Genomic DNA, 24957 nt, shown 5'->3' on the forward strand with positions numbered 1-24957 from the left:
TTTAGAATTCCATTGTTATATGCACATATCGACAAATTACCAATAGAAAAACAGGCGTCAGGAGATGATTTGTCGAAGATGGATTTTTTGACGGAATAGTTAATTCCGTCGTTAATATTTTATCGAAGGAACTTTAATTCTGTAGGTATAGTTGTCAGAAACACTATATTAGAAATCGAGTTTACTACCGACGGAAACACAATTTTCATCGAAAAACACCAAACCTTAACTATCCAATTTTACTGACGGAATCTGATGTTCCATTGGTAATTACCAACAAAAATTAGGATTTCATCGGTAATCATCGACGGAATCTCAATTTTCATCGGTAAAATATCAAAATATCGATGGAAAATACCATTTCCATCGGTATTTATTTTCAGTAATCACCGATGAAAATTGAGATTCCGCCAGTGATTACCAACATAATCTCAATTTTTGTCAGCAAACTATCGAAATACCGACAAAAAATACTGTTTCCATCGGTATTTATTTTTTATAATCACCGACAGAATATGTTTTCCGTCGATATTCCGTCGAGATATGAAAAAAAATTAACAACTTCATCATGTTTACATGCTCTTCCCTATATACAATTTCTAAATATACAAAAATCATCACAGACAATGGCATTATACATATAATCCAATCCACACATACAAACAGATTAAATATAATCCACACACACACGTCATATAATAATCACACACAAACAATTACACTTATAAAATTCACACATAAAAACTCATTCCATAAATCTTAACAATTCATTCTTTTTCATACAATCCATATAAACACAAATAAACTAACATTCATACTAATAGAAACAATTATAATCATCTAAAACAAACAAAACTAAACAATTCTGCAAAATACATATGCAAATATCTATACTAACATGACATTTGGTTTAAAGGTTTGGGAATGAGGGAATGGATTTATTCCCAAATCTTGTGTTGGTTGACGGGAATGGAATCAAGATTTTGGAATGAAATCCAAAAATTTAGGTATGGATGAAACTCACCCTCCCTTGGGTTTTGATGGAATGAAAATGAGAATTAAGTTTTGGACGAAAATACCCTTAGTATATTTGTTCAATTTTTCTTTCATTTCACTCTCTCCTTATTCTCTCTCATCATACTTTCTCTCTCCTCATTATATCATCACATTTTCTCTCTCAATATACTTTCTTTCTCCTCATTCTCTCTCATCACACATTCTCTACCATTTTTTCTTTGTATTCTCTCTCATCACACACATTCTCTCATCATTTTCTCTCTCTCTTCATTCTCTCCTCATTTTTTTCATCATACTTTCTCTCTCATCATACTTTCTCTCTCCTCATTCTATCATCATATTTTCTCTCTCAATATACTTTCTCTCTCCTCATTTTCTCTCATCACACATTCTCTATAATTTTCTCTCTATATTCTCTCTCATCATACTATCTCTCATCATTTTCTATCTCTTCATTCTATCCTCATTTTTTCATCATACTTTCTCTCTCCTCAATCTCTCTTACCATACTCTCTCTACATTTTCTCTCATCACACTTTCTCTCTCTTCATTCTCTTCCATCACACTCTCTCTCCTCATTTTCTCTCATCACACTTTCCCTTTCTTTATTTTTTCCCATCGCACTTTCTCTCTCATCACATTTTCTCATCATACTTTCTTTCCTCAATCTCTCATTTACTCTCATCACACTTTCTCTCTCTTAATTTCTTTCTCATCACTCTTTCTCTCTCAACACACTTTCTCTCTTATCATACTTTTTCTCTTTTCAGTCTCTCCTATCACATTCTCTCTCCTCATTTTATCTCATCACATTTTCCCTCTCTTCATTTTTTCTCATCACACTTTCTCTCTCATCATATGTTTCTCTCACATTCAACTTTCTCTTCCATCTAATTTTTTCTCTTATTTTCCTCTAAGGGTAAAAAAAAAAATTTTAAGTTCATTCCGATTGAAAATATTCAATTAACAAAACATTATTTTTAATAATGATACTCAAGCTCATATTCATTCTCATTCCATAATACTATGATATTCATTCCCATTCCGATTCCTAGGAGAGAACCAAACACCACCTAAATCTAAATTTACAGAATACATACCGCAATATAAAGTACTCCAAATAATACAAGAACACAAAAATAATAAAGAAAATCTTGTAGAAAGTCAATACAAAATGATCATTTTAATATATAAATAAACATTTTGCATATATGTATAACGAATTTTATATATAATAAAATGATACCTAAACAAAAATGAGCATATGATGACATGAAAAGCCAATAAGTAAATAGGGCCGAACCTGACTCCTGAAATATATAGTAATAAAATCTTTAGAAATAACTATATTACAATATCAAAATAGAATAAATATATTACCACGGTCTATGTATGATAAATAAAAAACTAAAGTGTAGTTTCAAGAGCGGTAAAAGTTGATAATTCAGGAGCAGTAAAAGTTGTAGCAGATGATGAACCACCAGAAGTCCCAATTAATTCATACAAATAAGACTGTCTGCGACAATACCAATTATAGTAATTTGGCACAAAATCATTTCTACCTATGTGTACTTTTACGATATCCTCATCATGGAAGACTCTATTCTTACATTGCGAAAGATTACACGGATACAGTAACTCAACACCATTTATACATTCTGAATGACTTTTAGCAAAGTTCATAGACTCCTCAACTTCAGTAATAAATCATCTCTAATAAATCTATTTTCTAATTGATTGTGCATCCAAGCTTTGTTTATAGACATTTTCATCGAAAACTAATAAATTGAGAATTAGAAATTAGCTTAAATTAACATACTAACACAAAACAAATAAAAGGACTATATTATGTTATAGATTACTATACTAACATAACATACATTTAAATTGAACCATGTTAAATAACATAAAATATATTTACTAAATTATACCTGAAGATGTGTAGTTCAACCGGAGAAGAGCAACAAATGCTATATGTTAACCAAATAAAAATAATTTAACTCAAATTTAGCAAAAAAAAAAAATGACAAATTCAAAGCAGGAGTTGCTGCTACCAGCCGACAACAGCTGGCACAACCGCCAGCAGGCAGTGGACGGCAAGTGCGGCTGCTAGCAGGTAGTAGGTGACTGGCGTAGCCGCTAGTAGGCAACAGGCGGCCGCCACGGCCACTAGCAGGCAGTTGACGGTCGGATTTGCCGCTGCCTGCGTCGGAAACAAGGAGAGAAAGGAGGGAGAGGTGGGGTTACCGACGATCAGGGAAAATGGAGAGAAACTGTCATGCATTGGAAAAAGGCGTGGAAAAGAAGCGAAGGGTTAGTGTTATTGTTAGGTTTTAAGCGACATTTCTGACGGAATATAATTCCATCGGAAATATAGTTTACCGACGAAATTAATATTCTGTTGGTAAACCCTATCGGAAAACATTTGAGGTTTTTTGACAAAATTAGTATTCTGTCAATATTTATCGATAGAACTCAAAGTATTTCCAACTGAATATAGATTTCGTCGGTATACCCGTCGGTATTCCTGAATTTTTTTGTTGTGACAAAGGACAAATATGAAAGATATTTTATCGGAATGGAAGCACGGATGGACCACATCTCTTATATAAGAATCAGAACCTATTTGGTATAGTAATGAACCAAATTTGTTTGGTTTAAACCAAGTCGGTTTGTTTGTGAACTAAACCAAGAGATTAATGGACCAAATTTTAGTTAAGGAATTTGAGCTGGGTTTGAACTTTTTTATTCAACTCATCTCAGATTATATATATAAGGTGGAGAGAATAATAGAACCATTCATTATTCATGAATTTAGATTTTTGGGAACCTTGTCTCCCTCTCTCTCTTCTCCTCTCTGCCACCGCCTACCAAAAGCCAGAGGAAGAAGTTTTTCTTCCTCAAACTTTCGTTTCTTTTTCCTTCACTTGGATCACATCGCCTCCACACTTGACTAGTACCAATCAGAGGTGAACCTTATTGCTCATCGTAGTTATCTTGAAGATCTCGGTGTGGATATGAATAGAGGTGAAGTTCGTGGACATCACTAAAGTTGATGTCCTTTTCCCTACGCATCATCCGTAAGGTATGCCTAGAATAATTGTTATTCTTAAATTTGTTGTATTACAATTATGTCTGCGTGATTGTATTCTGCATGTGTGTGATGTGTGTTGTAATAAAATAGTTTTATTATCATATTTTTGTTTTTGCTGTATGTTTTATGAAATGTGTTAAGCACACACCACATCGGGCATACCCCAACATAGTTCCTATCAAGTCTTTTAGTCTTGCACACTTGGTTAATGGATTAAAAAACACAACATCTAGCTTTAAACCATTTATCATTCATCAAAATCTAAGTTTGTTTATCAGTGCTAACTGTCCCAACAATAATTACCTTCATCTGCCACACAACTCGCTTTCCTTTGGGCCAATGCATTATGCGTATGATACTTTATTTATGAGCTTCCTTAGTTAGCTTATGTTTTGAACTATCAATCACAATACTTCTAACCAGCCATATAGTGTCTCTTCCTTTGGGCTGACACTATGCACATGACTTAGAAGTTTAATTTAATTTGTCAGCTTCCTTAAACACATATCCGCCATAAGAATAACTTCCCTTTGGGCCAATCACCTTTAGCATAGACATACATCCCTCTATGCTAATACTCCTACCCTCCCCAATAGTTCTTACTTTGGCGATAGTATAGGTTTAACTAAGCAGCAAGAGCAAACAAGAATATAGGAAAAACGGTTGAAAACTAAGCTAAATTTAATTATCAATCGATTGGTATTAGATATCAATCGATTGATACCCTTCTTAATCGATTGATAATAGGTGGGAATTGATTGATATACATGTTAATCGATTGCCCATCATTGGCAATCAATTAGTACATAGCAATCAATTCCCTGATCGATTCCGAAGGCCACTATTCGCAAGTTCATCTACTCTAATTGATTGGTGTAATTGATTGGTGAACGCTTAGCGATCCGCCAATTGATTCAGAAACCCTTTGTGTACAATCCAACGAACTATAATTGATTGACTTTGGTGAAAACTAATCAATCTATCGATCGATTCAGAAACCCTCTATGCGTAATTTTGGTCATTCCAATCGATTGACCCTTATGCTAATCGATTGGTAAACACCAATCGATCTGAGAACCCTTTGTTTGCGATTCTGGGCATCCAATCGATTAGATTTTATGCTAATTGATTGGTAAACACTAATCGATAAGCCAAATTGATTCAGGAGCCCTCTGTTCATGATCCTGGGCATCCCAATCGATTAGCCCTTATGCTAATCGATTGATAAACACTAATCGATCAACCCAATCGATCCAAAAACTCTCTGTTCGCGAACCTGTGATTACCAATTGATTGGGAACCTTCTCCAATCGATTGATATTAGAAAACTTGTTTTTTTTTAAATGTGATTTTCAGCTCAAAAACCCCTAAAATTGTGTCATCAATCGTGTCCTTCATGGATAATGCAAAAACTTGATTCATAGGTTATATCCTAATCTATCCATACTACATTCAACAAATACATATCAATTTTACTGATCTATATGAAATCAAATGTAAAAATTGATGTATATATGTCAAATCATTGAAAAATAATCCTTATGCCTTAAAAACTGACAATAAGCTAATCCTTAGCTTTGAGATCAATTATTTGAACTGTGATATATCAATAATAAACTAAAAGATGCATCTATAACATGATTTAGCTATCATCAATCTTTAAAACAATATTGAAAACTAAAACAATAGCTAGTGAAAAGTTGACCTGAATCCATCGCAAAAGACTATTAGTTCTTATTGTTGCCAACACAGCGGAAGTCTTCTACAAGATTGATTCGACAACCAAAGGTCCTTCTCAATGGGGGAGAAGAATCAAGAGGAAAAGAGAACGATTTTGTTGGATCGTAAAGACGCTAGACGGGGTTTGAATAGCGATAGTCACTTTTTCAAAAGTCGAGAATACGCAGCGGATAAAAAGTTAAGGAGAAAGAACTGAGAAAGAAAAAGACAAACACATGCTAACACAAGTAATTTTTTACTTGGTTCAGATCCTTCGATGACTCATATTCTAAGTCCTGCACTCATTAAGTATTTTCGTTGGGCAATCCACTAATAGTTTGAATAATACAGTAATGAAGTACAAGTGAACTAAAAAAAGGTTACCGACAACAAAGAAAGTAAGGAGAACTTGATTGCCAATTGTCAGAGGAGCGTTACAGCTTCGTAGGAGCTTTTTCGGAGTAGCGCGCAGGAATGAAAGTCATAGCACTTGATGTTCTAAAGCAGCTGGTCAAAGGCTGCTTTTACAGCCCCATCCGGACACCTGGATCCCCTCCTAGGTGCCTGGACTAAGCTAACATGGCGAGCTCTCGTCGAAACTTCATCCATGAAGTTTATCCATCTTCGGGCGCCCGGACCTCCTTCGGGCGCTTGGATCGTTGACGTGTATTCAGCCAGTCATAGCATTCCAACTCAGCTCCTGGATGAATTTTCTTATCCCTATGCTTGGACCAACTCCGGGCTCCCGGAGTTGGTCTAGTGCCTAGCCAGGCACCCGTCTAAGCAATGCTGGTCTGAGAGCCCAGATCCTTCCGAGTGCTCGGACCACTCTTTTTCACCCTCTTCTTTCCTGTAAAATAGAGTTAGTCCAAGTAACCAAAATATGTTTATCATGTAAAACAAAGTTAGCACAATAAGGTAGTAGTATTAATTAAATCCTGTCTCCTCGAGATCAGGATCTAGTCAAGGTCTTAGCTTAGGTTTCCTAAATAGACCTAAACTGGACCGACACTTACTGTTCCCTCAACCGAGAACACGTCCTCACTAGATCTCTTCTCCAGTTCCTTACCTTTTACTTACCAACTACAGTCACTTAACTTGCCTTTGATCTACCAAGTCTTCCCGCTAGTTGTCAAGTCCGTAGACCCAACTGAACTTCGGCCGTTGGTCAGGTCTCGCAGACCCAACCAAACTTCCTGCCAGATATCAAGTCACCCTTTAACCTATTTAGACTTCGCACAAGCTATCGTGTCCTGCGGGCCTAGCTGGATTTCAGCCTGGTGTTAGGTTCTTTAGACCCGTCAACTCCTATACAGTTAGTAAAGCGATTAGACCACAAATATTCTAACTTTAATCCACTTGTCATTCATCAAAATCTGAGTTAGATCATTAGTGTAAATTGCACCAACAGATTCAGCATGTCTTAAAATGAATCTTGTCTCTAACTTTATATACCCGACCCAACCTATGGGGACTATTCATCATAAAGTCCATCCCTCATTAACCGTTCATTAATGTTAATGAACTGGATTAATGTATCTACACATTGAATCCATATTTAATAATCCAAACCCCTTATGCTATAAGTATTAAATCACTTAATTGAGATTTAATTTTTTTAATAACAATTAATTATATGTGTACGCATTAATCAAGTATAAATCTACCTTATAAAAATTAAACTTATCCATGTGAACTTAATCGGATTGAGTCATATGGACTTAATCCTTTAAGTCAAACTTTTCTAGCTCCAATAGGTATTCCCACCAAGTTTTTAATTACAAACTTAATGCACACATAAGTCATACAAACAAATCTAACTCAAAATCTTTGTCAAGTCAAATACGACCACTTAAGACATAATCGCACTAACAATATCTATTCTTCAAATAGTGGTAAAATGAGTTATTCATCGAACCCAACTCTTCATTTGGCCTTATTGCACTTTGACATTGAAATAGAAATCTTAAAGAACACTTTGGCATAAAATCAAACATTGAATCTCATTTTAAAAAAGCTAAAAACTAAATTAGAGGCATTTTCAAATTGTTAAATGAAACCCTACACGCATTGTTACCGAGTGCAAATAATGTTTAAACAATAGTTTTTTTAATCGACCGGTAGGAGTGGAATTAGGTGAACAATAAATCCATGATATAATTAATGATATAGTCAAATGAAGATCGCATAGAATATTTGAACTTCTCCATTGCTTCATGCTCACTACACCACATTCCATTGTGTGCATAGAAAAGCCATCTCCTACCCTTAATTTCTCTTCTTCTCCTTGTTTGGTGGCTCATCTAAACCCTAACTACCATACCCTAAAACATTTGTGGTCTCAACCTCCACCCCATTTGTCTTGACGTGATCCTCCCCCAATTGCACCATACATCCTTCTCAATTGGCGGTAAAATGTAGCTAAACACCCCCAACTACTCCTCCATTGTCTGTCTTCTTCCTCTAATATAATCTACGTAGGAAAAATGAGCAGCACGATCTTGTATAAATCTCGTGTGATTGTGTAATGGGATTGTCATGCCGTTCAAGTTTCGATCTCTCTTGCTTTGTGTGAGCCGAGGATCGATCGAGGTTGATTGATTGAGGTGGTGGCTAGCTCGATCGATGACGCGCTTCGTGGATAAGATAACCTTCTTCGACCGCCGCGCGTCGCCGATGGCGGAGGCGGAGGACGTCGCCCGTGACGGGCTTCTCATACACTACGGCTCCCCCGCCGGCGCCAGCCCTCCAGGTAACGTCGCCGGTGGGTCCGTTACTCTCGGTCAGCTGTTCAAGCGCGTCGGCGACGCTCATAGCGGCGGCGGCGGTGGCGAAGAGGGCGGAGAGGTCGGAAGTGTTTCCCGGCTCCGCCATGTGATCGAGGTGGATCCGTTCGAGGAGTACCAGTTGGGCTCTCCCCCGCCGCCGCCTTTTGTGCTTGCTTTTACGGACCTGACGTACAGCGTGAAGCGGCGAGAGAGGATGAGCATGTTACGGAGGAACCGGTTGGCGTTGGACCCGCCGGAGACGGCGGCGGAGCGGGGGCGCACGAAGACGCTTCTGAACTCGATCTCCGGCGAGGCGCGGGAAGGTGAGATTTTTGCGGTGCTGGGGGCGAGCGGGTCGGGGAAGTCGACGCTGATCGATGCTCTGGCGAACCGCATCGCGCGCGAGAGCCTGCAGGGCTCCGTCACCCTCAACGGCGAGAAGCTCGAGGGGCGGCTGTTGAAGGTCATCTCAGCGTACGTGATGCAGGACGATCTCCTCTACCCGATGCTCACCGTGGAGGAGACGTTGATGTTCTCCGCCGAGTTCCGCCTCCCGCGCTCCCTCTCTGCTTCCAAGAAGAAAAGCAGAGTACAGGCGCTCATCGATCAGCTCGGTCTCCGCGCCGCCGCCAAGACCATCATCGGCGACGAGATCCACCGCGGGGTGTCCGGCGGGGAACGGAGGCGCGTGTCCATCGGGATCGATATCATCCACGATCCTATCCTTCTGTTCCTCGACGAGCCCACGTCGGGGCTCGACTCCACCAGCGCGTTCATGGTGGTGAAGGTGCTCCAGCGCATCGCCCACAGCGGCAGCATCGTCATTATGTCGGTGCACCAGCCGAGTTATCGTATTCTCCGTCTCCTAGACCGCCTCCTCATCCTCTCCCGCGGCCAGACCGTCTACAGCGGGGCCCCCGACGGCCTCCACTCCTTCTTTGCAGACTTCGGCCACTCCATCCCCGACGGCGAGAACCCCACTGAGTTCGCCCTCGACCTTATCCGCGAACTCGAGGGAACCCCCACCGGCGCCACCGCCCTCGTCCAATTCAACAAATCCCGCGCGGCTGCCCAACCGGCCGCCTCCAAGCCGGCGGCTCTGTCCCTCAAAGACGCTATCAGTGTCAGCATTTCGCGCGGGAAGCTCGTCTCCGGGGCGACCGAGGGGGCGACCTCCTCCTCCTCGTCGGTGCAAAAGCACGCGAACCCGTTCTGGATCGAGATGGGCGTGCTGACGAAGCGCTCGTGGACGAACACCAAGCGCATGCCCGAGCTGTTCGCTATCCGACTGGCGGCGATCCTCCTCACCGGCTTCATCCTCGCCACCATCTTCTGGCGGCTGGACAACTCCCCCAAGGGCGTGCAGGAGCGGCTCGGCTTCTTCGCCATAGCCATGTCCACCATGTTCTACTCCTGCGCCGACGCGCTGCCGGTCTTCCTTCAAGAGCGCAGCATCTTCATGCGGGAGACAGCCTACAACGCCTACCGCCGCTCCTCCTACGTCCTCTCCAACGCCATCGTCGGCTTCCCGCCGCTGGTGCTCCTCTCGGTCGCCTTCGCACTGACGACCTACTTCGCCGTGGGGCTCGCCGGCGGGATGCAGGGGTTCGTCTTCTTCGTCCTCATCGTGCTCGCCGCCTTCTGGTCCGGAAGTGGGTTCGTAACCTTCTTATCCGGCGTGGTAACCCACATCCTGCTGGGCTACACCGTCGTCGTGGCCCTCCTCGCCTACTTCTTGCTCTTCAGCGGCTTCTTCATCAACCGGGACAGGATCCACGACTACTGGCTCTGGTTCCACTACATGTCGCTGGTGAAGTACCCCTACGAGGCGGTGATGCAGAACGAGTTCGACGACCCGCACAAGTGCTTCGTGCGAGGGGTGCAGATGTTCGACAACACCCCGCTGGCGGCGCTTCCGGAGGTGGCGAAGCTGACCGTGCTGCGGTCGATGGGGCAGTCCCTGGGGGTGAACTTAACCGGGAGCAGCTGCATCACCACCGGCACTGGAATCCTGCAGCAACAGAGCATCACGCAGCTCAGCAAGTGGGACTGCCTCTGGATCACCATCGCGTGGGGGTTCCTCTTCCGGTTCCTCTTCTACATCAGTCTCTTGCTCGGGAGCAGGAACAAGAGGAGGTAGCTACCTAGCGACCTCCTTCGATCGATCGATCGATCCTGAACCGTTGTGGATTCATCGCATTGGCATCTGCAGAATATACCTTTTGTTGTCTCTCAATCCATAATTCAATAAGATTTCAAGCTTCCTCTCTATCTTGACCTGGCCGCGTTGGTGAATTCATCGCCTGCATCTTAGTTTGCTCTTCCAAGGAATGTGGAACCAATTGATCCGATCCGTTTGATCTCATCTCTCTTTAAGACACAGTTACTTGGACATTCTTACTCTATTTAAATTTGTTGTAGAAGATAAATACAAAAATATTGAATTTAAGATTATTAGATTTAAATTCAGACTTAGCTAATCTATTGAGATGGACTTGACTTCTTGTTGAGTTGGACTGGTTAGACCAAGCTGCCAGTGAACGTTAAGCTGCCAGAGTGGCTTAAGCGATTTGAATAGTCCGAGTGAGCTGAGCTATCTAGTAACCTGAGTTACCCAAGTGGTGGCCCAATCTATTCGAGTGGGAACAGCCAAGAGAGTTAAGTGGTGCGAACTATCAGTCGGAGGATTGGATAGGAAGTTGTCGAGCCAAAGGTTGGGCAAAGAGCTTGAGCTTCTAAACCGTAGAGTCAGGAGATGAGGCAGAAAGCTACAGAACGAGAGGTCGAATAGAGTTGTAGAACAATCAAGCTGGAAGGCTGGACAGAGAGGTGCCGAGTGGAAAGACAAGGCAATCGGGCATGCTAAGGTGTCAAGCAGGAAGCAAGGTTGTCGGGTTTGGAGGTGTGTTGAGCACTGTCAATTGTCTTATATTAAATATAATTTTTGAAAAAATAGATTCGTCACTTTCGACAATATTTAGAGTTTCATTATATATCAATTTTTAAAAAATACGATTTAATCACGTTCCCAATCAAGCACAAGTTGTACCTAGCAAATAGAACTGTAGCCAAATGCTATCAAGAAAAACAAAGATGAGCTGTGGAGCAAGTTTGTCCATCCTCCCGTGGGGAATGTGCGGATGAAGTTAGATGAAATTTTATATCTGTGGACTTGTGGACTGTATGCACTCTTCTGGTTTTCTGGGTTGAAACGTCGAGCCACCATCGATATGGCCAGTGTTAATTACCGTCCGGTCGTGTCAAGTTGACCATTAATATGGTGTTACACTTGAGCAAATAGGAAAAATAATTCATGTGACAAATAAAGGCGCATACTTGTAGATGAAAGAGAGCCTTTTCTCATACTTGTTTATAATATTAAAAGTTGTGGCTAATGATACTGAGATTAATAGAGATTAAGATGATAAATGAGTCAGGTTAAGTCGAATAATAAGAGGTTCATGTTTGGATTCAATTTCGTCCTCTCGGGGTGGTACGATGGTTAAAATATGATGTGTTATTACATGAGGCCTTGGGGTCGAAACTCGGCGTGACCGAGCATAACCTCCCCCATGTCTTGGTCATTTGTACTAATGGCTATTAGCCACCTGTGATTTACCTCCTCCGTATTAACCTAGGGACGGGTTGGCGGGGGCGCTGGGGGCGAGCGAATCGCCTTTTGCCACATGTTTGGATTCAATTTCGCATGAGATATTATCACAATAAGATCTGGGATTCGAATTTCGACAAAGTCGAGATAAATGTCTCTCTTATGTGTTAGTGACTATTCAAAAGTTAGTAGCCGCCCGTGATTTACCTCCTCCGTGTTGGCCTTGGGACGGATTGACGGGGGCGCTAGGAGCGAACGTATTCGCCTTTTGCAACAATGTTTGGATTCAGTTCGTTATCTTTATTCTTGAGCTCAACTCGAGTTCAATTCGAGTTTTAATTCTTAAACTTGAGTTCGGCTCAAAAAAAAACTTGTTTAAAAATTAAATGAACTTAATTCGAGTTATATATATAGCATCTAAATGAATATGTTCACGAGCCAAATACTGTTAAACTTGACCTTGGCTCGATAATATTTTCGAGATCGAAATCAAGCTCGAGCTCAGCTTGTTAACTTAATCAAACGAATTCGAAAAGATTTTTTTTCGAGTCGAGACCTGAATAGTTCGCAAACATCTTGGCTCGTTTACACCCTAATAGAGTTTTACATGTGGTAAGATTTGACCTTGTTGGTTGGTCAAAAGTCAAGTAAGGGTAGAAGTTAAAGTAGACCCTTGACTCACCCAACTCCTCTAGGTTGGTCCACCCGATTCCTCCAAGTCAGTCCTATAAGATCGAAAGCGCTAGAGAGGAGTGAATAATACTCATGACTTTTTTACATTTTTTTAAAAACTCGAAGTAAATACAGCGGAAATAAAATAAAAACAAGCAATTGCCAACACTTTATTTTTTACTTGATTCGAAGTCTGTGATGACTTCTACTTCAAGACCCACACTCATTAAATGTTTACTTTGGGTAATTCACTAATAATTCGAAGATTACAAATAACTTCACAAAAATGGATTATAAACTTGCGTAATTTAAATTATACCGATAGTATAGAAGTTCAGTGTAAAGTGCAGTTATCGGAGTAGTGTCGTAGTGTTGTAGCTGGAAGTTGGAGTAGCACGGCAAGCATTTGAGCGTAGATCATTCTCTTTTGAAGTTGTGTTCTGTTCTCTGCTCTAACACTACTTGTATAAGTTGTTGAAGGCGCCTCCAGCTGCATCTAAGGTGCCACCATCTGTGATTTTTATCCCTTGTGCTTAGGTTGATATAAGCTGCTCGAATTGCATTGTTTATCCCTCTAAAGGTGCCTTCCAAGAGTGCTAAGATGCCTACAATGCTCCAGGGCGCCTTTCATGCACTCCAGGGCGCCTCCCACATCGAAAACCTTATCCCTAAGGTTTATCTGCGCGAGGGCGCCTTCCACGCCAATCCAAGGTGCCTCCGAGTACCGCTAAGGCCCCCTCGAACATTGTTCATCTGAGGCTAATTTTTACCACTTTATCCCTACAAAGCACATTAGTCCAAATATAAAAGATATCCTACAAAATAAAGTTAGCACAATAAAATGTAATTAATTTAACAGTCACTAAACTGTCTGGTTCTAACTTTTAGATTTTCCATAAATCCTAAGTCTAACCGATGCCTATCGTTCCCTTTACGGGGAACGTGTCCTCACCTACTTCTCTCAGGAGAGTTACCTGATGTCAAGCTGGTCATCCGGACCATTTAGACTTTTGCTCAACATCTAAGATTTTAGGACTTTCCGTTGGACATCCAAACCCCGACCTGTCCAGTCTTCCGTCTGGTGTCTGTAACCTCCAAGACTTCCACCTAGTGTCCTCGACCTTAGGATTTCTGCCCGATGTCCTCGACCTGCCAAGACTTTGCTCAATTGCGCAGACCAGGACATCATTGCCTAGCTGTAACTAGGATTTTCCAACTGTCTAGTGTCCACTAGCACTTCTTTACCTGGCCTCAACAAGGACTTTTACCTTACCTACAATCACTTAAGACTTTCCTGCATACTCAGTCAAACTTGTTAGAACACTAACAACTCTTAATTTTGAACCTTTTGTCATTGTTAAAACTTAGGTTCAATCATCTGGTGTTGCTTGCACCAACAAGTCCACTCGACTCCTCTATTGGTGCAATCATCCTCGGGTCAAGATTGATCAGTTTGACTAAGCTTAGGTTGATCTGAGCTTGAGTTCGATGTTTGACAATGTATGTGTGAGTAGTCAAGTAAGTCAAGAAATGACCAAATACTTGATTGAGAAAGTCCTAACTGGATATTAGACAATGACAAATCCTAACTTAGATAAGGCAAGGGAAAGCTCTAACTACAGGTTAAGCAATGGAAAGTTCTTACTGGAGGTTATGTAACAGAAAGTCCTAACTGGAGATTAGGCACGTGAGAAGTTTAACAAGTGATTAATCTAACTGAGGTTAGGTAAGGAAAAAGTCCTAACTGAAAGTTAGGGAATGACAAATCCTAACTAGAGGTTAGGTAAGAGTGAAAAGTCTACCGAATGACTAGTCATAACTAAAGATTAAGGGTGAGAAGTCTATTAAGTGAGCAGTCCTGACTAGAAGTTAGGCAAGGAAAGACCAACGGGAAGGTTGACAAGAGAAAATTAGCATAAGTCAAAGAGTACTGGATACTTTGTGAAGGAAAAGTCCAAGTGGATTAAGGAGGACCAACCACTTGGTGAGAAAGTCCAAGTGGGTCAAACGTTGACTGGATACTTGGCAAGGAAGCCCTGGTAGGTTGACATTGTAGGATCGATGCACATGAGAGGGGGTGAATCACGTGTATTTTAAAACTTTTCTTTTCTTTAAAATAGAGTGCATAGCAAAATAAAACTAAGTACGATAAAGAAAATAGAAAGATAATAAAACATGGATATTTTACTTAGTTCTATAAGATCGAAAGAATGCGATAGAAGAGGGAGGTGAATATCGCTCTTTTAAAAACTCTTTTCTTTTCATAATGACTTGTAAAACAAATAATAAAGCGGCAGTAGAAAACAATACAAAAGACTCGAGTGGTTACTTGGTTCGGAACCTACGTCGACCCCTACTCCAAGACCCGCGATCCTTGATTGCACCTTTGGACAATTCACTATAACTCTTCTTTCCGAAATCCTCAGAAAGAAACAGTGCGTATAAATAGATGAGTAAGATAGTAACAACCTACTATCTTGCAAGTAAATAAATACAATGTAAGCTAATAAAAATATACCGACAAAAGATTAGAGATGCAACTTGTCGGCACTTCTTGGAGCGGCAGCTTGCTTATGAAGATGAGTAGTTATAGTATGAACAACATCTTGCACAGACCTATCGAATCTACCTAGATTCCACGATCTACCGAGATTTTCCTTTCCAAGCCTACAACTAGGACTTTCCATGCATAACCAAGACTCAGTATTCGGCTACCCAAGGATCATATCCTCCAGACCTATCGAATCCACCTGACTTCCATGATCTACCAAGTTTTTTCTTACCTAGCCTATAACTAAGACTTTCCATGATCAAGCTCTATTAAACATACTTAAACATATTTGTCGGGCATTAAAACCTTAAAAGTCGATGTTAGCGCCCTTGGCGGCCGGCTTGAGGGAGAACGAATTGCCTGAAAAATAAAATAATACCTTTCCCATTCTTTCAACTCAAATTAAAAGCAACAATAATAATAACTTAAATTAACAATTAAAGAGGCGAGGTATACTGTTTACTTGGTTACAACCTAGGTGGTTGTTAATCCAAGGATAATGAAAAGCTCTAAAAGATCTCCTTCGTGTAGGCGGATAAGCCTCTTATAATAGTTAAAATCTCAGACAATTGCTAGGAAATTAAAACAAGAGTTGATACTAAAGTTTTTGTCTATTTCTTAGCTCCAGAGGTCTTTTTATAGCTTCTGAAAAACTCTATCTATCGGTGGAAGGTGCCTCCAACAGGTTGGAAGGCGTCTCCAGTGGGACGCCAAAGGATAAAGCTTTATCCTTTGGCAACGGTAAGATTAGCTTGGTTGAAGGTGTCTTCCATAGGGATGGAAGGCATCTTCGTACTGTTTATCAAAGGCGCCTTCCAGCCATGGAAGGCGCCTTCCACAGTGCAAGGGCGGAGGCTCCTTCAATTCACTTTGAAAGCGCCTCCAGCAACAATTCCAGTCTCTTTTCGCTCTTCTGTTGCTCCGATCACCTGGTTGATCGCGGCCATCCGAAATAGGTCTCACCCGGATCCATTTTCTAGCCTTCTCCTCAAGTAGTCTTCCTCTCCAGCTTCTCGTTCCTCGAACATCGTGCATGTCCTTCTCATCCACCGGTGTACTCTTCCGTAACACTTCGTCCCTCGGATGCACCAAGCTCATCGCCTCCCTTCCTGTGCCATCCTTCTCGTTAGCTATGTCTTCCACTCAACTTCTTGTGTTCCTAAGCTCTTGCACACTTAGACACAAGGATCAAGACATAACAGGACCTAACTTAACCTGGTTGATCACTTCAAAACTATCACGGGATTCCAACAGTTGATTGGACCAACAGGTTCGAAGCCTTCGACGACTCCTACTCTAAGACTCAGGCCCTTTGAACCTTTCTAATGGGTAATCCACTAAAATCAATTATGATTGAATATAACAAAAAGGAAGAAAAGTGTCACAAACCTATACTTTCTTATGCAAAATTAATTAGCTATAAATTAAACGTTAAACTGAATACAGAGAAATGATTAGCTTATATGTTAGAGTTGTTCCGTTTGTAATAGTCAGGTATAGCAACATTGTAGCACAGCAGTAATAAGAAATTGGAGTAGTTGGACGGTTGAGGAATCGCGTAGAAAAGTTGTAACAATTGATGTCCTAAAGTTGCTGGTCAAAGCTATTTTTATAGGCTCATCCAGGCGCTTGGACCACCCACAGGAACCTCCACTGAAGCCTATCCAATCCTGCTTCAACACTAGGTTATCCAAATCTGGGTGCCTGGACCACCCTTGGGCTCCTGGATTGCTCACATGGTTGCACCTAGGCGACGCTCTATCCAAGTCGTCTTTATCCCTTCCCGGGCGCCTGAATAATGACATAGGTAAGTCAACCAATGTCCACCAACTTATCTACTCATGAATTTGGATTAAGGTCATTCCAGGCATCTGGATCCACTCGAGGTGTCCGGACATCCTGGCGTCTAGATCCCTTCTGGGCACCTAGAATGCCCTAACTTTAATTTTGATTTCCTATATCACATAGTTAGCATAACAGAGAATAGTATGAAATATAATAACATTTATGAATTAGATCTTATCTTACCAAGACCAGGATCTAATCTTAGTCTCAACTTAGACTTTCAAAATGGATCTAAGTTGGACCAGCGCATATAGTCGCACTGGTTCATCATCACTAGATCTCTCCTCCAGTTGTTTAGCTCAAGTTATCATATGCAGACTTACTTAACTTTGATCTTTTGATCCATCAGGTCTTCTTGCTAGATACTCCATCTAGACTTCATCCAGTTGTTAGGTTCCACAGACTCAACTAGACTTTCTGCCAGATATCAACATATTTGGGCTTCCTGCAAGTTATCAGGTCCTCTAGACATAACTGGACTTCAACATGGTGTCTTTCATTCTGTACACTTGGTAATTCAATTAGAATATACAACATCTAACTTTAAACTACTTATCATTCATCAAAATCTGAGTTTGGCTATCGGCCATGATTGAACTAATAGAGGTTAATCGGATACCAAGCAAGATGTGGATTTATCCTTGGAAAGGCTAAAATTAGGGTTAGCTATCAATTGGTGAGTTTCACCAATTGTTTGGCAAACCCTAGATTCGAACCTTTGGGTTTTTGTGCTCCAATCAATTATCATAATCAATCGAGCAACGTTAATTGATTAGTAGCCATCACCAATAGATTGGGAGATCAATTCATGGAAATAGAAAGAGTTTGAATCAATTAGGTCAATCGATTCTGGCATCCCATATCGATTATAACAATAGATTAGTTGGGTTTCTCGAGCACAGAAGGTAGTGGAATCGATTAGAAAAATTGAGTGAAGCCTCACCAATCGATTAGGATAATCGAATGGAGGTGTTTTTGTGAGAACATAAAGTTTTAGAATTGATTAGTACGACTCACAAATTAATTGGTTAAACGAAAAAGAACCATTTGCAAGTTTGAATAGTCAAATCTGACGTGGTAGCCGATTAGGGATAAGGTTAATCAAATAAAAGGCATCAAAAGAACACTAGAAAAAGGGTTTTTGTGGATGTTAGAAGCTACCAGTTCTTGGTAGGTTGAGAAAAAAGCACTGCTATATTTCCAACTAATCAAGAGACATTTTCGAATAATAAGAGATCAAGAAAGGTGTTCATTATATTTGTATTGTTGTCTCTTATTTTGTATTATTCTTATTGTATTCTCTCGTTGTATTCTTGTGTTCGAGTTTGTACGAGCCTTCTTTACCTCCAACTAGGAGGTTTTCATAGTAAAGTTGTGAGAGAGAGTCTGACCCTTGAATTAGTCATCTTTAGGAGATGGATACCAAGTAAAATCGAATGAGTTAGCATTATAGATTTTTTGCTTCAAGTTTCCACTACAAATAAGTTCAAAAAAGAAAAGCGAGATATTTCCCCCTACGCCCCATCCCCCCTTTAGCTCATATATGTCCTAATTGTTGGGTTGCAAGGTTACAAACAAAGTCTCATATTGAAAACACATGGAAAAGATCATGGATTTATAAGGAAAAGATATCTCCATTAGTATGAAACTTTTTTGGTAGAGCCCAAAAATAAAACCATGAGGGTTTAGGTCAAAGTGGATAATATCATGTTATTGTAGAGATATCTAAATCCATTTTGGTCCTAATAATTGGTATAAGAGTCCTGGCTGCCAGAAGGTCTAACCGTCGATTGTGCATAAGAGCTATAGTCTAATTAAGTCATGTGAGTAGAATATTGACATCGAACAAAAGAAGTGGAAGTTCCCATGTCTGGATCAAGAGGACCAAATACCAAGTAGGAAGTCCTAGATGTAACTAGGCAAGGAAGTCCTAGTATGTCAGGTGGACCAAGGGGCGGGAAGACCCAGTCGAGGATCGAACGTGGGAAGCATGTGGTCTTTCGTTTGAGAGAGAGATTCTTAGGTTGTAAGATTACAAATAAAGTCCCACATTGAAAATATATGAGAAAGATCATAGGTTTATAAGAGAAAAATATCTCCATTGGTATGAGGTATTTTAGGTAGAGCCCAAAAATAAAATCATGAGGGCTTAGGTCCAAAGTGGATAATATCATGTCATTATACAAATATATAAATCCCTTTTAGTCCCAACACTAACATCCTCCAAATCAGTCCACCTGACTTCTTCAGTTCGGTCTACTCGACCCCAGGGGTTTAGCTCCCCTCGACTCCTCCAAGATGGTCCACCCAACTCCTCCATATCAACCCACTTAACTCCTTTAGTTTGGTCTACTTGACCCAGGGGTTAACTCCCCAGACTCTTCAAACCTAGCTCATCTCCACTTCTCTACCTTGCTTATCCGACAGGTCAATGCCGCTTGACTCATCTTCACTGCTCTACTTAGCTCCTTCCCGGCTCAGCCCCCCCCCCCTTCCGACTAAACGCTCCCACCTATAGGACTCTCGGCTCATTCCTTTCAGTCTCCCTGATCTAACTCTCCTTATAATTAGCAGGTTAAGCTCTTTGTCCTAATTGATCTCTATCTCGTGGGATGGCACCATAAGTGCTACAACACGTGGAGTAGTATGATTATATATATATAGAATATGGGTGATGTGACTATATAATACGACAGAAATATGATGAGGTGATATTTTCTTTACTGTGATATGACATTCAATTAATGAGGAGAGAAGTATCATATTAGCAGTGTTATAAAATAAGCCTGCACCTATAGGCAAAAGTAAGCAAACACACAACTGTTGTATCTTCTCACTCTCCCCTAGTGGAGACTAACTTTAGCGTCAGAATGACTAAGCCGGGGCACCCCTGGCCTCTATTTTAACTCTCATTTTCCCTCTCAAGCCTTACAGGCACTCCAGTTGATCCAGTCCTCTCCTCCCTGCTCTTCCTTGAAGTTTAACGACTTCATCAACATTCAAGATAACTCATCGGTGATATCAAACAAGTGTTGGAATGTATATTAAAAGCCTAGATTTTTGTATAAACATTTATAAGAATCACATTGGTCAAATGTCTACATTTATATGCTAAGTGTAGTTGTTCAATTAATTTATATTGTAGATAACATGGTGTGTGGTGATACATACAGAAGTTCATGTTATCAGTTCCTTATAAATTATAAACAGTTGCGCACGACCAAGATGAAATGGGACAAACCATTGGAGTGGTTGTAGTGTAATTAGGTATTAGTTTATCTTGACTAATAAATTACACTAGTACACTATGAGTGTATTGAGTAGGACCATTTGAGGTAGTTTCTTTTTATACTAACTATATAAAAGAATAATATCTCTGTTATTATGGAAGTGTGTACTTTTGATCATGATATAATAACAAGCACATATACTTAATATTTATTTCTTTAATTTATCAAAGGGTGTGATTTAGCTCGTTAAATCAATAGGCCCAATAAGTTGTGAAATAATATTATTTATATGGTGTGTTGTTGATTATAGAATAAAATCATGTCCTAGTAATCTAGGTTGATGATGTCCCCTTGAGGAGCTCATAAGGATTGTCATGTAAACCCTGCAGGTGAACCTAGTCCAGCATGACAATGAAGTTGAGTGATACTACTCTTAGAGCTAGATATTAATTAAGTGAGTTGTCAGTAACTCATTTAATTAGTGGGCATTCTATATCTTAAACACAGGAAGACTAACGCACTCATGATAAGAAGGAGCTCATATAGTAATATGGGATTTGTGAGATAGTGCAATAATAACTCTTTAGTGGAATGAGATATTATTGATGAACTTAAGTTGAGTGTTCAGGGCGAACACAGGAAGCTCAAGCTCATCGGGAGACCAAAACGAATTCCTCCTCTCGGTGTCTATTGTAGCCTCTTATTTATAAAGTCTTATATCCACCAAACTCAACTTCTTACCCACCTTAAAGTGGTCGGCCAAGCCAAGCTTAGAGCCCAAGCTAGGGCCGGCCAAACCAAGGTTAGATGGGTTCAAGTTGTGGTCGACCCTAGCTTGGAGCTCAAGAAAGGGTGGTCAGCCACATTCACATTGAAAGAGAGTTTAAAATTATAAATCTTTCCTTTTATAGCCTTCTACAAAGAATTAAGAGAAGGGTTTGATATCTTTCCTTATTTGTATTTAAAAGGAAGATTTTAATTGTTTGATAAATTTTAAATCTTTCCTAAGGTGGAAGCCATGGTTTTAAAAGAGAGTTTTAAAATTATAAATCTTTCTTTTTATAGTTTTCTACAAAGGATTAAGAGAAATATTTGATATCTTTCCTTATTTGTAGTTTAAAGGAAGATTTTAATTTTTGATAAAGCTTTTCTTTTTGTAACCATCCACATGTTTTAAAAGAGAAATTTTAATTTATAAAACTTTCCTTTTACAACCAACAAGAGATTTAAAGAAAGAATTTTTTTTTAATAAAAATTTCTTACCGGAGACAAATAAAGAAGTTTTAATTTCATATTTAAAACTTTCCTTGTTTGGATTTAAAGGGGTGGCCAGCCATAACAAGAAGAAAAGGAAGTTTTAATTTTTTGTTTTAAAACTTTCCTTTTTAGTCATTGGCAATGAATATAAGGAAGTTTTAATTATGTTTAAAACTTTCCTTATTTGCCAAGACCAAGGAATATAAAAGAGAGGGTAGAGGTGTCTCACCTCATGACAAGACATCTATTATTCCTCTCCTCTCTTCCTTGGTGGTGGTCGGCCCTCTTCTTCCTCCTATTCTTCTTCCTTGGTGGTCGGCGGCATCTCATCTCAAGGAGTTCAAGGTGGTCGGATCTTGTTAGAGGAAGAAGGAGAAATAGGAGGCATTGTTTCTTAGCATCCCTTGGAGCTTGCTTGGTGGCCGAAGTTCTTCATCTCTAGGAGATTGTTGGTGGCCGAAACTTGGAAGGAAGAAGAAGGTTTTGGTGGAGTCTCGTCTTGGTAGATCGTCGCCCACATGACATCCAAGATAAGAAGAGGAATACAATAGAAGATCGTGAGGTCTATAAGCTACAAAGAAATGTATAACTAGTTGTCTTATTCCGCGTAATACTAGTTTTCTTTGTATGGATTTTGAAATACCAAACACAAGAGGCTAACGATTCTAGGTTTCGAATTTATGATTCAATTTTGTGTTTCTTTTGTTTTTTCGATCTTGTGATTCGATTGTTCTTAATGGTTAAACCTAGGGTTACTATAAGGAGATTAAATATTGAATTTCGTTGAAAGGCTTTGTCTAGGAAGTGGTGGATGCTCTCATAACCAAGAAGGCCTAGTGCCTCGCCATGTTTAACTTGGAAGACGATCTCTGAAATAAATATTTAATCAAATTTGTAATATGGGTGGATTTTGATTAATAATGTTAAGCATCGTTTGCGATCCAAGTCTAAACCTCTAAGAATAGATAAGTTGAATTTGGAATCAATAATGTTAAGTTCTGTTTGTGATTAATTTTTGTAATATTGTGATTCCTAACACAATAGGTTGTTAGGGATGGTTCAGGACTTGTACAAAATTTTTGTATAGGGGAACCAGTACGATATTCTGAGTAGCAACCAACAACAAGAACAGTCAATATAAATCAATTGTTTACGGTTTAGGGCTTGAGTAGTCGAGCTCTCAATAAATCTAATGAGAGGAGCTCCAGCTTCTCTCTAGAAACCAAGCTGATGGGCACCGATGAAAGTGATCTACTCTTCGCTAGTAAAAGTTAAGCTCTCCTCTTTCATGGAGAGTTAAGTGAGTGTTGTCCTAAGGTAGAAGAGTTGTTGTACATCCATGACCAATCCACCATCCAGTGCAACTCGTCGAATTCCTAGTTGTCTCAAGGCGACTGTTGGACTCACTTGTTGATGGTCATTTAGAGAGCATTACTCTTCCTCCTCATTTGAGTAGGCAATGGGCACCAACGAATCTAAGGGATCGATAGTCAAATAGAGCACAAGGTCAACGACGATTATAAACAGTTTACGTAGATAGAGATAAAACCACAATAGCAATTCAGTAGAGAAGTTTGAGCATCCTTTATGTATTTCTTCTATTAAGTAAAAATACTTACTGTCATGTACATATCTCCTCTTTTTATCAATGGAAAAAGTTTAGGCTTGTATCTACTCTCAAAACTTACTCTTCTAGTTTTGGACCAACTTCAACAATAATTGCACTTTTCAAAGTCCAATCTCTCCCGATCAAATATAGTCATAGATTGAACTCCCTATCTTCTGGTCTATGACCAACTCCATCAACAATTACCCCTTTTTAGGATCAAATCTCTCTTGACTCGGATATAGTCATGGATCGAGCTCCCTATCTTTTGGTCCTAGATCAGCTCCATCAGTAATTGCCTTTTTTAGAATTCAATCTCTCCCAACTCAGATATAGTCATAGATCGAGCTCCCTATCTTTTAATCACATAGCAGCTCCATCATCAATTGTCCCTTTTCAGCGACCAATCTAGCCCAACTAGGATATAGTCGTAGATTGAGCTTCCTATCTTCTGGTTTTGAACCAGCTCCATCAACAATTACCCTTTTCAAGGTGCAATCTCTACCGACACATACATAATCATAGATTGAGCTCCTTATCTTCTAGTTTTAGACTAACTCCATCAGTAATTTCCTTTTTTAAGGTGTAATCTCTCTCGACTTGGACATAGTCACAGATCGAGCTCTCTATCTTCTAGTCTCGGCCTAACTCCATCAGTAATTGTCCATTTTAGGGTTCAATCTCTCCCAACTTAGACATAGTCACGCATTGAACTCTTATCTTCTAGTTTAGAACCAGCTCTAATAACAATTACGTACCATTTTGAGGATCCAATCTCTCCTGATTCAAATATAGTCATGGATTGATCTCCTATCTTCTAGTCTTAGACTAGCTTCATTAGTAATTATTCTGTTTAGAGTCTAATATCTCTCAACTGGGGCATAGTCCCAGATAGAGCTCAATTACTCACACCCCTTGGCTAAATTTCAAATTCTCCTCATTTACTCTTAAGTTGGATCTTCTTCGTCGACTCCTCAGTCAAATCTTCTTTGCTTACTCCTTAGTCGGATCTCCGCCATCAACTCCTCAATCAAATCTCTGCTATCAATGCCTTAGTCAGATTCTCCTCACAAACTCATCATTCAAAAGTTCAAAGTCGCTTCTTCAATCAAAGGTTATAACCCATCCTTCAATCATAGAAAATTATTTAGCTACAAATTCTTTTCTTCTTTGCTCAAGTATTCAATACTTAATATCAGAAAATGCAAAGTGAGGAAAGAAAATATTTCATTAATTTCAAAAAAGATTCACCGAGTGCATTACAAAATTCCGGAGCAAGATTAGAAAAGTATCATGGTTACACAAAATCATCAAACAACTTGGGTAGAATGTCTTGATAAATCTTCTGAAGGTCTAAGAAGCCATGGGACAATCCGAGTATACTAGATCATAAAACTTTTTCAACCGTAAGTATTTCATCTTCTTAACTATCCAGTGCTCCCCCTCCCTAGCTCGGTAGTTCTCCAATTTTGCTTTTTGGACCTCTAGCTCTGCCCTCTGACTCTTCAACAGTATATCCTTGGCTATCAACTCCTCCACTTTGCCTCCTAGCTAAGCTTTAAGGGTCTCTAGCTAGGACCCCCTCTTG

The 24957-nt window shown here is 40.0% G+C and overlaps 1 protein-coding gene across 1 annotated transcript; it reads left to right on the forward strand.

Annotated features, from left to right (window-relative positions):
• The first annotated feature begins 8334 nt into the window (after positions 1–8334).
• LOC122021713 (ABC transporter G family member 5-like) lies at positions 8335–10869 on the forward strand. The gene has a single exon (XM_042579869.1). It carries the CDS (start codon positions 8456–8458, stop codon positions 10736–10738), a length of 2283 nt encoding a protein of 760 aa, XP_042435803.1. The 5' UTR covers positions 8335–8455; the 3' UTR covers positions 10739–10869.
• The last annotated feature ends 14088 nt before the right edge of the window (positions 10870–24957 follow it).

This window comes from Zingiber officinale, chromosome 9A (genome assembly GCF_018446385.1).
Source record: "Zingiber officinale cultivar Zhangliang chromosome 9A, Zo_v1.1, whole genome shotgun sequence".
Taxonomy (NCBI): domain Eukaryota; kingdom Viridiplantae; phylum Streptophyta; class Magnoliopsida; order Zingiberales; family Zingiberaceae; genus Zingiber; species Zingiber officinale.